This window comes from Pleurodeles waltl, chromosome 6 (assembly GCF_031143425.1).
Source record: "Pleurodeles waltl isolate 20211129_DDA chromosome 6, aPleWal1.hap1.20221129, whole genome shotgun sequence".
In the NCBI taxonomy this organism is placed as follows: Eukaryota; Metazoa; Chordata; class Amphibia; order Caudata; family Salamandridae; genus Pleurodeles; species Pleurodeles waltl.
Genome location: NC_090445.1, coordinates 981,087,198 through 981,100,273, shown reverse-complemented (window position 1 = coordinate 981,100,273; position 13,076 = coordinate 981,087,198). Strand labels below are relative to the sequence as shown.

Sequence of the window (13,076 nt, the reverse complement as noted above, 5' to 3'; positions counted from 1 at the left end):
TCTGGCCAATCTCGTGGGCAGACTCGTCGATCCCGTCGTCCCTCATGGGCAGGTCATGTTTTTGGGGTGGTGGTGTCTGCTCCAGACAACAAAGAAGCCTTGGTACTTGCTACTACGGTTCCTCAAGTATTGGTGCAGGGCAACTCCTGGTGGGCTTGGTGTCTTAAAAATTGGCAGGGAGATGGGTCTGCCCTCCTGGAGTATGGAGACCTCCTCCTGGGTGACTGCTGCATCAGTGTACATGGTGGTTCGCAGATTGGTGAACCGGACGTCGCTATTGGTGCCAGCAGGTTGCAGGGAAGTGGCTTTTCACATCAAGGGAGATGCTGGTTCATTGGCGAAGTGCTGGCAGCCCTCTGAGGTTTTTGGGAGATGCATAGCTGCAGCACAAGTCTGGTATGAGCGATTGTTGGGACAGCAACAGGTAGGCAAGGTTTGGTGCCAGAAGTCCAGGCTGGTCCTCAGTTTTCGTGTTGGTCGGCTCTTCTTTGTCCTCCTCCTTCAGTTAGATGAATCTAAGTTCCTGGTTTTAGGGGTGCACCTAAATACTGAATTTACGAGAGTGATGGGTAGTAGCCAATGGGCTACTTACCCATGGGACGACTACACCTCCTATATGACCTCTTTCTGTGGGGAGTGGGCATAACCCTATCCTAGAATTCCTAATTTCTCCAAAAACAAGGTAGTTAGATGTAGGAGGCTGGGTCAGTTTATGGTATACATGTATGGTGTGGCATCCTATACCGAGTCCAGGCAACCCTTGGTGATAGTGAACAGGTGTCCAGATAAAAAAAACTCTCTAGGGGTAGCTGAGACGAGCAGCTGAAGCTTATACAGGAGGAATGTAAAGCACTTGCAATACCACAGTAGTCAGACAGTAATTCATTAACCAGTCAGAACCACACAAGTGTTGCAAAAATACAGGGTACTTTATTACAGCACTACTACTAGACTAGCATTGGTATATCTCCCTTTGGAGATATATACACACAATATATACACAAAATAACCATCAGAAATAGCATAAAAATATACAGGGCCCTATGGGAGGGCCAAACCATATACTAAAAAGGTGGAATGTGAAATAGTGATGCCAACCAAGGTAAGTGTGGTAGTTAGATAGGTGCTGGGGCAGATAGAAACACCAGAGGTAAGTACAGTAAGTGTCCCCAGCATCCGGGTGCAAGGTGGTTAACCACCTGGTTGTACCATAGGCTAACACAGAGCAGTGGTTGAAGTTTGTGGAATTCAGGACCCTTCCCATTGGACCCCGAGGAAACCAGCAGACAAGGATGGATGGAGAGTGCCCCTACCCCAGGGTACGCAGAAGAAAGGAGTACCTACACCAGGGACCTGGATGCAGAAGGGCGAACTGACTCTCTCTGAAGTCAGTGGATGCCTCTCATTGTCCAGCTGCTGTCATGACCCGTGGACCAATCTGGTGAAACCTAGGGAATTAATCCAGAAGTGGAGGACCTGCAAAGGAAGGGGACAGAGCCCAGCACCCTTGGAGGTGCCTAGGTGGTGCAGGTGGCAATGCCCACCCTCCTGAAAGTGAAGTTCCTGCAAGACGGTGGAAGAAGTAGTCCAGCTGCAGGGTCCATGAGCTGCAGAAGTTCCTTGGGGTCACCTACGAGCTGTCCATCGACGGTCGTTAGATTGCCGGGAGGGTCAGTGACCAGCCAGGTTACCAACAAGCACTGGCAAATGCAAACAGGAGCTGCAGAAGAATTTGCAAAGTTTTGAGAACCAGCGAGGTCCAGGAGACTCCACCCAGGAGGAGGAGTCAGGGCTGGCTCTTATCACACAGGAAGGCCAGTAGAAGTCAGTGGAGCCCCTACGAGTGTCCCACAGGTGACGAACACAGGGGGTCACAATTAGGCCTCATCAGTACAACAAACAGAAGTCCCATGTTGCAGAGGTTGCAGGACAGGGGCTGATCTTCGAACTGCAGAGTGCGGGAGGCCTGGGCTTCTTTGTGTCTGAAGGTCTCCCGGAGAAAGACCCAACAAGCCTTGGCAAGTGCAACAGTCGCTGTACACTGGTGTTCCCGTCTAGTGGCAGGAGCATTCTCCTGAGTTGGTTAAAAGACAAGCAGGACCCAGACAAGGCCACAGACTGACCGGTTGGTGGGGTCTGCTGTCCACAGACATCTGAAGATCCTGCTTCACAGATGGTGAATGTTGTCTTGAGGTCCCTTCCAGGTGCAAACAGAGTCCTTGTGACCCTGGAAGATGCACAGCCTTGGATGTTGCAGAATTCGTGTAGGATCCAGAGAAGGAATGTTGCAGTGGGAGCCTTCCCACCAGAGGCAGACGTGAGCAGACGTGTTTCGGTTCCAAAGCAGACCAGCAGTGGTACCAGAGGCCAGGACCAGATGTCTTGGCAAGAGTTCCTTGGAGCGTCTTGCTCGACGAATATGAGGACCTATCACAGGGGAGCCGTTACGTAACCCTAAAATGGGGTTGGTCACTCTCTGAATTCATCCACCTAGCAGAAGGGGCAGGGACATCATCAACCTGGCCTAACCAATCAGACTCTTCCAGGGGCCTCTGCTCATCTTATTTCCACGGTAGAAGTACTCTAAATCAAAATCAAGAATAAACCTGCTGGAGGCTTGCAGGCTTGTACCTTAAGGCCTAAGGCTTCTATGACTTAATTGGAAAGTTTGGGGGTGGGGGGTGTGGGGGGTGGAATAGCGTGCTGGACATCTGCTGGGCTGTGGTGGGAGTGTTGTTCTACCATTCATGAAACACTAGATTCTTGTCAGCTAAGCCCAACAGGAGGTCAATTTTGCCCATTAGGACCTGCATTACTCTGTGATGCATAGTTCAAACTCTCTACTTTTGGGTGGTACTGCAATGGTATCCTTAATTAAGGTTAGGAATATGTGCTTAGAAGTATCAATCAGAAAAATAAGGTATTTATTTCTGCAATGCTCTTCTTGGTGGATGTAGGAAAGTGCGCCTTTTAGCATAACGCCTCCACCCCCCTCCTTCTTCTCCTTCTCCTTCCTCTTCTTCTCCTTCCTCTTCTTCTTCTTCCTCTTCTTTTTCTTCCACTTCTTCCTCTTCCTCCTCCTCTTCTTCTTCTTCTTCTTCTTCTGTTCTTTCCCTAAACTGTATCATTGCTTCTACAACTGGCACGCAAATAAGTCCCTTGTAAAAGGTACCAAGGGGCCTCTAAGGGTTGCAGAATGTATTGTGCCACCCGAGGGACCTCTTACCAAACACATACACACTGCCATTGCAGCTGGTGTGTGCTGGTGGGGAGAAAAAAGTAAAGTCAACATGGCATCCCTCTCTTTGTGTCATGCCCACAAACCACCGCTGTGGCATAGGTAAGTCACCCCTCTAGCTGGCCTTACAGCCCTAAGGCAGTGTGCACTATACCACAGGTGAGAGGGCATAGCTGCATCAGCAATATGCCCTTACAATGTCGAAGTCCATTCTTAGACATTGTAAGTGCAGTGTAGCCATAACAAGTCCATTGGGTGGGAGTTTGTCATAGCGAACTCCAAAGCTCCATGATGGCTTCACTGCAGACTTCGAAGTTTGTTATCAAACTTATTAGCTCAGTAATACCCCACTGATGTCAGTGTTGGATTTATTGAAAAATGCACACACAGGGCATCTTAGAGATGCCCCTGTATTTCACCCAATCCTCTAGTGTAGGGCTGACTGGTCTGTGCCAGCCTGCCACTTAAAGACAGGTTTCTGACCATATGGGGTGAGAGCCTTTGTGCTCCCTGGAGTCTGGAACAAAGCCAGCTCTGGTTGCTTCACACCTACCCCCTGCAGGAACTGCAACACTTGGCAGTGAGCCTCAAACGCTCCTGCCTCTTGTTAAACGCTGCCCCAGGGCACTCCAGCTAGTGGAAGATGCCCGCCCCTAAACCAAGCCCCACTTGTGATGACCAGTCCAGCAAGGAAAATTAGTAAAAACTAGGAGGTGTGCCAACCCCAACTAGGACCACCCGAGGGTGCCCAAATCGGAGTTGAGCCCCCCCCCCCCCTGGCAGAATCCTCCGTTTTGCTTTGGAGGATATTGGCCAGTAGGGTTCGGAATGAGTCCCCCTCTCCAAAGGGAGTGGGCAGAGGAAGGATGTTGCCACCCTGAGGGACAGTAGCCATTGGCTACTGCCCTCTGACCCCTGTCGCGCCCCTGCTTCTAGTGTTTAGGGGCACCCCTGATCCTTACTCCGCAGATTCCTTGTGACCTAACAAGAAGGAGGACTGAAGAACCACACCAGCAGGTAAGACTTCAGACATCAACTGACTTGGCCCCAGCCCCACCGGCCTGTCTGCAGCTTCAAGAGTCCTGCTACAAGAAGACGACATGTCGCGCAGGACCAACAACCTCTACAAAAGCCCAAACGACTGCCTGGCTGCCCAAGGACAAGATCTCCCGAGGTCAGCTGCCCTTTCCACAAAGAAACCTTAAAGAAGGACTCCTGAGCTGTCCCAGATCTGTGTGTCCTGCCCACTCTGCACCCGATGCCCACGGCCCGTGTCCAGGTGGCCCAACAGTCCAGAGAAGGTCCCTAGGTGATTCCGACCTCGATTCCACCCTGTGTTTGACCCCTCCTGACCAACACAACAATGCCTGCTACCTAAATCCATAGGACCCCTCCGACCGCAACTGGCTCCAGTGAAGATTTCCAGACACCTAAAGTTACTCCTGCACCTGCAGCCCCCTGGCCTTGGGGAACCCAAGCAACGGTCCAGCAACATCCAGTGGGTGCCCTATGTACCTGTCCAACAGTTGGTTTTCTTCAGTCAACTCCCTGGACGATGCCTGCAGCATCTTTGTGACCCCCATGGTTCCCTCCTTGAAAAGAATTGGGCGCCTGACTCTGTCTGCACCCAGCCGTCCCAGTGCCGCTGAATATGCGTGTTTGGTGCTGACCTGTGCCCCCCTGGGCTGATCCAAAACTCCGCAGGTCTGTGCCCTGAAGTCGCAGGTACTTACCTGTAAGCAGTTTCTTTTTGAGCGTCTCCTGTCTCCATAGGAGTTCGTTGGGCGCCCAACACCAACTTTGACCTCTGCATGCGGCCGGCCCCATGTTGCTGGTGGTGCACTGGTGGTAAACGTTTCCCTGCGGGCACCTTAACCCGCTAAAGACTGGGATTGTAAATAGAGTACTTACCCATACATTGTAGTGTTACGTTTCCTCCCCTAGGATTGCATTGCTTTCTGTGAGAAATTGCACTGTGTCCACTTTTGAAACTGAAAAGTTGTACTTACCTGTAAACTGTCTTATTTGTGTATTCTAAACAAAGTGCATTTGATACTTGAAAGTGATACATTCCTGAAACTGTATTTACCTGCAACAAAGATCCTTTTGGTTCTAGAAATAAACTAACAAAGTATATTTTTGATACATAAAACATTGGCCTGGAGTTAGTCATTGAGTGTGTGCCTCATTTCTTGACTGTGAGAGACAGAGACAGAGACAGAGACGGACGCCCAGTACCCATTAATGGTTTCAGTATCCTAAAACCGAGGGAAAAAGAGCAATCTTGTCACCCTAACATCCTCTAAGGGATTGTCCCCAAGTATGAGGGTGATAATGACTTCACAATTTGTTCACAACCTTTGAATGGGCTTGTAGAATGATGAAAGTGAAGAAGACTCACTGAGGAGCTCTCCTTTGGGAACTGATTACTGGTAAGTGTAGTGATAGATGCCACAAACTCACTGGAGCAGATGCTGAGTCCTATGACCTTATGAAGGCTCCCCTGATTGAGGGCTTTGGACTCACCACTGAGGAGTATAGAATTAGGTTCAGGGGGTCACAAAACCTCGAGCCAGTCCTAGGTTGATTTTATAGAGTACTCAGTAAAAACACCTGATGGTAAACTGGAAGTGAAGTTTATGACTATGGTGAGCTCTATAATTTGTTTATGAAAGAATGCACCTTAACTGCGTCAATGAAAAGTTGCATCAGTATTTGGTAGACATAGGTCCAATTTCTCACCAAGAATTAAGAAAGAAGGCAGACCATTGAGTCAAGACTAGAGTGACCAAGACTTCTAATGGGGGTGACCAAAAGAAAGGGGATACTAAGTCTCCCAGGGGAAGGGTGGTAAAACACCTAAGGCTAAAAGTAAAGAGTCTTCTAACAGCACCCAAAAACCTGCTCAGAAGGGTTTGCCCCAAACCTCTTCACCATCCGCTCATGGGCACAAAGGTAACAAGCATTTGTAATACAGTGGGTCTCGCATTTGCTCGAATAAGAGCTACTGCTTGTAAATTCCACACTGGACGTTTCTTGCCACATATATTGAAAATAAAAAGTAAAACAGAAGTTTGCTCGCCATCAAACGTATTATTGGGGAAAATGCAGTTATCCATGTAACAGGGTCGATGTGATGCAAAGCGCTCGACTACTGCGAGATCGTGCTGCGTAGGAAATACATTTTAAATAGTAGTCCAGATACCATATAGAAAACACAGAGGGCCTTATTACAACTTTGGAGGACGGTGTTAATCCGTCCCAAATGTGACGGATATACCACCTACCGTATTACGAGTCCATTATATCCTATGGAACTCGTAATACGGTAGGTGGTATATCCGTCACATTTGGGACGGATTAACACCGTCCTCCAAAGTTGTAATAAGGCCCAGAGTCTTCTATGTTTTCAGTAATTGGCCGGTGCGCTCAAGGAGGGCTAAACACCAGAAAAGGCATGATGTATGCATGCTTTCTACTAATGAAAGCAAGCCAATTTTAAAAGGCAAGCCCACAAACCAACCAAACTCACAGGCATGGTTACAAGCCCACAGAGAGATTACAGCACTTGCTCCAAAAACTTTGATCCCAGAAAGGGGAGGGGTTACTGGCTTGAAAGAGGTGGTGGTCTCTTCTGCAATCTCAGTTGAATGTCAGCTAGTGAATGACCTTGATTCCTCAGCATGGGCTAAGGTAGAACGCAAAACCCATGCACCCATGTTGGGAATGCCTGAGTTGGTGTGTGTGAAAACCAGAGAACAGAGTGAAAAAGAAGTTTTGGAGCCTGGAATACTGGCCTAACCTTCCAGGAGAAAGGGCATGAAAGCCTGGGGGACCTGCTTCTGAACAGCAAAAAGCTCAAGATTCCTCTTCTCAGGAAGAAGTCTTAAAAACACCAGCGGGAACTGAGCCCATGGAACTTGAACCCTACCAGGTTGAGCTCTTGAGCCCATGGGCACACTTTAGGGACCGACCAGCTGTGCCAGAGACTGAGAACCTGCCCAATTCTTGAAGGCCTTTGACAGCAAGCTTCTGCATAGGAAAAGGGAAATGTCACTGGCTCCCACAGGGTCTGTTTGGAGGAGGGAATCCTGTACACTGAGGTCAGAGACCCCAAACCTGGTGCCACCAGGCGAGTGGTAGTGCCTCAACAGTTCAGGGAATTCATCCTCACACTAGCCCATGATATCCGCTCGCAAAGCCATCACCACTTGTCCTCATCCCACTCCAAATCATCAGGACATTTGGGTTACACGAAGAAGAAGTTGAAGAAGAGCAAACATTCTCCGACTTCACCCCGTCGCTCGGGCGATGTGGGAGGAGTGTTGACGTTCTAGGCCTCCATCTATGCTTCTGGGTCGGCTTTGCACCTCCCATAGTTTCTGAGAGCCGGAGCCTCCCCTGCCCAACTTGGAGAGTTTTACGAGGCCCTCACCTCATTACTGGGTAGACTGACCCTCCTGTGATGCCTTTTGGCCAAGAAGGGCTGAAAGGGGCCCTCTCTGTTTCCGCTCCTGCGGCTTCGGCCTTGGCTCTGGAGTGCACCCCAAGATCCGTTACCTAATTCGTACCAGCACCGGTCGTGCCATCGCGACCTTCCCAGGTGCCTGTAAAGATGTTGATGTTTCAGACACTGGTTGGGCCCATGATCGACATCGATCCCATACTCATTCCTGACTCCGATCAAGATCCAGAGCGACATCGCTCGACGCCGGTTTATCTTCAGCGGGGACTATGTTCCCCAGATCGCACCTTGAAGCTTATGAGTACGGATATGGTGAGAGTATCGAGGGTGTCTCTGGACTCTTTCAAATTCCAGCTAGAAGATCCTGAAATGGACTGGTGTAGGAAAGTACCCTCTTTCTTGGCATGGTTCCCCCCCATTTTCTGCCTGTTGTCAGTGTGTTTGACTGTGTTCACTGGGATCCTGCTAATCAGGACCCCAGCGATTATGCTCTCTCCCTTCAAACTTGGTTACTTTAAACACTTACACCCCACATTTGGCATACTGGTCCCCATGTAAATCCCTAGTATACTTCACCCAGGTACTCAGGGCTTTAGGGTGCCAGGGGATCCACATGGGCTCCATCATGTATTATGTCACCCATGGGGAGCCCATGCAAAGTGTATCTGCAGGTCTGCCATTGCAGCCTGTGGAAAAAGGTGCATGCACCCTTTTTACTACAGTTCAGTGCACCAGGTCACTTTAAGTCACCCCGGTGGCAGGCCCTCCTAGCCCAGAGGGCAGGGTGCAAGTACCTGTGTGTGAGGGCACCTCTACCCTAGCATAGGGTCACCCACTAACTCCAGTTCTATTTTCCTGGACTTTCGTGAGGGCGGGGGTGCCATTGTATGCGTGTACTGGACTTAGGTCACTACCTATGTCCAGCTACATAATGGTAACTCTGAACCTTGGCATGGTTGGTATCAAACAATTCAGTATCATCCGCCAATACTGTTACCAGTATTGAAAGTATGATTCCATGCACTTTGGTGGCTCCTTGGAGTGACCACTCTCCTGTCCATCACCACCCAGGGGTGGTGCCTAGATCTCCTCCAGAGGGTCCCTGGGTTCTGTGATCTTGAATCCAAGGTTGGCAGGGACCTCTGGGAGCATCTGAGTGGCCAGGTCAGGCAGTTGACGTCAGAGCCCCCTCCTGATAGATGGTCACCTGGCTAGGTGACCAATCCCCCTTTCAGGGCTTTTTAGGATCTCTCTCTCTCGGGTCCTCAGATTTGCCTTGCAAGATTCTAGCAGGACACCTCTGCAACCTCTACTTCGACTTCTAGCCACTGGACCTTCCAGCAACCGACAATCTGCATCCACGATGAAGACTCCGCTTGCAACATTGTTTCCACGGCTCCTTCCCCCGTCTGCAACATTTCCCCATTTGTGCTTCCTCTGAGGGTGGTAAATCTTCAGTCGGCACGAGAAGGAAGAAGGAATCTCCCTTGGAGTGAAGGAGTCACTCCCCTGCATCTGCAGGCACAAACTGCAACGACAACTGGCTGCGTTGACCTACTCTCATCCTGAGCTGCCTGGATCCTGCATCACAGGTGGTGGTCTGGAGTAGTCTTCTTGATCCTCTCTGCCAGCAGTCCAACATTGGTGGAGGTAAGCACTTGCCTTCCCATGCAGGACAGTACCCCCATGCACTGCGTCTCTTGTAGCTACCAAGCCTTGTTGGCATCTCCTCCAAGGGATCTTTAGGCTATGTGTAGCCCCAGCACTCCTATAGGGGCTTTCTCTTCTTCTGTGGACTCTCTACCTTCCTGAGGGTCCCCTTAGGACTCCCCGTGGGTTGAGTCCTCCTGGACCTTGCTGGTCCCCATCGCGTCCACTTTTGCTTCACCGCAACTTATGCCTTTGCCAAGGCTTGTTGGTGACTTTTCCACGTCATGGACGACTGCAATCATCCATCTGGTGTGGGACGTCGACTGCATCCTCTAGGAACTCTTCACCTGCTCCAGGGCAGCATTCCTGACTATCTCCGTCCTACCGTCTGACACCGGGGGATAATTCTAAGGTAAGGAATCTGCAGCTAGAATGTCTCTACCAGATAATGTGTTACCGAAGGTAAGTAACTTGCTCTTTATTACTACTCTCCTACCTCTCTTTTCTGGTGAGTACTCCTCAGCATCATAAGGTTCTAAGTTATATTTTGGCACATAGTCACCTGGCATCAGTGCACATGGGTGGCACCTCCACTCTGGTACTTCATGGGTAATACTGAGTCATTGCAGAGCCAAAAGGCCCTTCTATCAGCTTGCAGGATAATTGCTGAAAACATTCTAGATCCATTCTGCCGCCTGGGGATATTCTTGAGGTGAGGAATCTGTGGTTCGCTAGAGTATCCACTGGGGAAGAGCATTACCAAAGGCAATTAGCTTGTTTTCTGCTTATAATGTACAATTCACATCCGTGCCTAAAAAAGGTCGCCTTACTACCACATAGAGCAAGAAGAAGAGGGGCTAGTCAAGAAGTGAAAATGAAAGGGTGACTCTGCTCAATATTTACGTTAAAGCACTACTTTTCCCGAAAGGTTGTTTTGCAAAATATTTTTAACACATCCTTCTGGCCAATGCAATATTACAGTTAGAGATTAATAATGTTTGTGAACATGTCTAGCTATGGAATCCTTTTATGGCTTGCACTTTAATAGGATATTACGTAATCAAATGAGTAATACATTCACCTTTTTGATGAGTTTGCAAATGTTGAGATGTGAAAGCATTTAAATAGTTTAATTATTTAAAAAATCCTGCTTTTCTTGTTATAGGTTCACCATTTGTGAATGCAATTATTCACAAAGGATTTGATGAAAGACATGCATATATAGGTGGAATGTTTGGAGCTGGTATTTATTTTGCTGAAAATTCATCCAAAAGCAATCAGTATGTGTATGGAATTGGAGGGGGCACTGGGTGCCCACTTCACAAAGACAGATCTTGTTACATTTGCCATAGGTAAGTAAAATGTCTTTCCGAGAACATTCTGGACTGTTGAAACCATTTGTGCTATAAATGTTAATTACCCCTCTCCTGCTAAATAGTTTGAAAATGTGTCATTCTAAGGGATATTTAACTGTAGATTCCTCACCTTAAAAATATCCAAATGTCCAAACTGGAGAACTTCAACAGCTGTGCTCTTCTGCACCAGCAGGTGCTCCATGGTGCCATGGAGCAGAGCTGCATGTAGGTGCCAACCCTGCATATGGACATATCCTTTTGTTTGCTGCCTTCTGAAGCAGATCTGGATCGCCCCTCACAGCTTTTGACATTCTTCCAACAGCCCTCAAAATACAATATACTAGGGACTTATGTCCCCATGGAGAACTACAGATTTCAAACTGTGCCAGTACTGCATGAAGCAGATCGTGGTCACGGACCCGCACAAACTGTCACTTTGGTGCTTTGGTTGTAATCCCAACTCCAGGTTGTGTGCCCTCATGCACCTGAAGGTCTAGGCAAAACTTTGCATCGGCAAATGCAAAAAGAGGTCTTGCTTAATCACAGGTATTCCTATTCAGAGTCTTTGGTAAGTTGAGGGCCACGCATAAACACAAAAAGAATTAGTACTCAACCCTATTCTGTAACATTAGCTCGAAAAAGAAGGCACCTGGACGTTAAGATATACATTACATTCCTTTGAAGTTCCAGGTTTCAGAACAGCTTTCTCAGCTGTCCCGAGGAACCTTAAGTTCCTTGAGCTGTTGTCGACTAGCCGCAGGTAGTGGCCCTCAAAGAAGCCTTGCTGCATATCTTCAGTGCGATTAGGTAACCTTCTGGTGTACCGTATGGCCTCAACGAGCCTTGGTGGCCTCCATTCATATTACCAGTGGCTTGTGCTTCCACAATGCTGTCTGTAAACTTGGGACCCTTTACCAGACCTGTACCGACGCCAGTTCTTCCCCTAGATCCAAGCTAGTTCCAGTTTGACTAATACCTACTCCACCAGGGCCATACCTGGATTTACAAATTGCTGTGTGCTAGACTCCATTCCTGATTCAAAAATTGCCACATGGACCACCAATAGAAGAAAGTGCTTTGTTTGCAGCGGTGGTCCTGACTGCAGCGTATGTGCTAGATCCGCAGTTGCCCATCAGTGATACAAAAACAAATGTTCTAACAGAAATTCTGCAATCAGGGACGACTTTGTCGGACCCCTTGCAGACTTTAAAGTCATTTCTATATTTGGGATGAAGCTGTTAATCAAGATTAATACAATTTATGGCACTGGTTACATAACATCACATGCTTTTTATGTCAGTGTGAGCCTCATGTGCAAATTGTTACATATCACAAGCTGCTAATGCTATGATTGTTGGTAGTGTAATTTTACTAATGAGGTGGCTTTGTAAAGACCTGTTCTCCCCTGCTGTCTAGTGGCAAAAATGTACTTCTGATTTTTATCATGGATTTTCCATTGCTCAAGAAATAAGTAATGTTTTTTGGTTCAGAGTAATGTGATACCTGTATTTTTTTGAGTGAGGACTCTAATCTCTAATTCACGATTGGTACTTCTTTAATAATTACCCCTGTTCTTTTTCCTGTACTTAAGGTTTCTGTTCGAGCATTTGGCATCATATTTTCTGCTAGAGATTTCTAACTGCGGATTAATTCCTCACCTTGTAAATTTCCCCAGGATCTTGAAACTCAAATACTAGTTCCCTTGTGCCTCAACAGATGGCTTTGTGTGGCTCTGCGTCAGGTCTATCAATTTCCAGATATGAAATTGGGGCTCGTATCCACCTCCGTACACTGATGTTCCTTTCATGCCTTCTGGCGCAGAAACAGAGGTAGCAGTACTGTCTTTTTGACAGAACTTTCCCTCAGGAATATTATTTTTATCACTCTAAATACTCTTCCAGTGTGCAGATACACTCTAAAACAGTAGGTTTCAAGCTGTGTTCTGACTGTCACTGGTAAATGTCAGTGACAGACACCCAGAAAGTCTGTCTATGGTGTCTTGGACCCCATCAATATACCAAGCTGTGTTTGTGTTGCTCAAGCATGAACCAGAAGGCAATCCAAGACAGTAAAGCTAAGCTCATGGTCGCTGAGCTCCAAAAGAATTTGAGAAAGAATGTGCGTATGCGCTCTCACTCCCGGCATCAAACTCCAGCCACTCTACCTCAAGGTCCACGAATTAAGGTAAGTCCAAATGTTGCTACAATAAAACACAAGAAGTCCAAGCACGGGCCACCAGCATCTGGCCACTGAGAGAGAGAGAATGTTTATTTTATTAGTTAATTAAAACCATAAAAGTAACCCTTCAACATAAACAGAACCGTGCTCATACACTAAAACATATGAATTGCATAAAAATTATAAAACT

The 13,076-nt window shown here is 47.8% G+C and overlaps 1 protein-coding gene across 2 annotated transcripts in view; it reads left to right on the top strand.

Moving 5' to 3' along the window:
* The window catches only part of TNKS2 (tankyrase 2), a 511,364-nt gene that overhangs the window by 410,695 nt on the left and 87,593 nt on the right, over nucleotides 1–13,076 (top strand). For both annotated transcript variants that reach the window (XM_069239858.1, XM_069239857.1), the window contains one exon: nucleotides 10,519–10,705. In XM_069239858.1, the coding sequence (XP_069095959.1) occupies nucleotides 10,519–10,705 (187 nt within the window). The remainder of the gene's footprint in view (nucleotides 1–10,518; nucleotides 10,706–13,076) is intronic.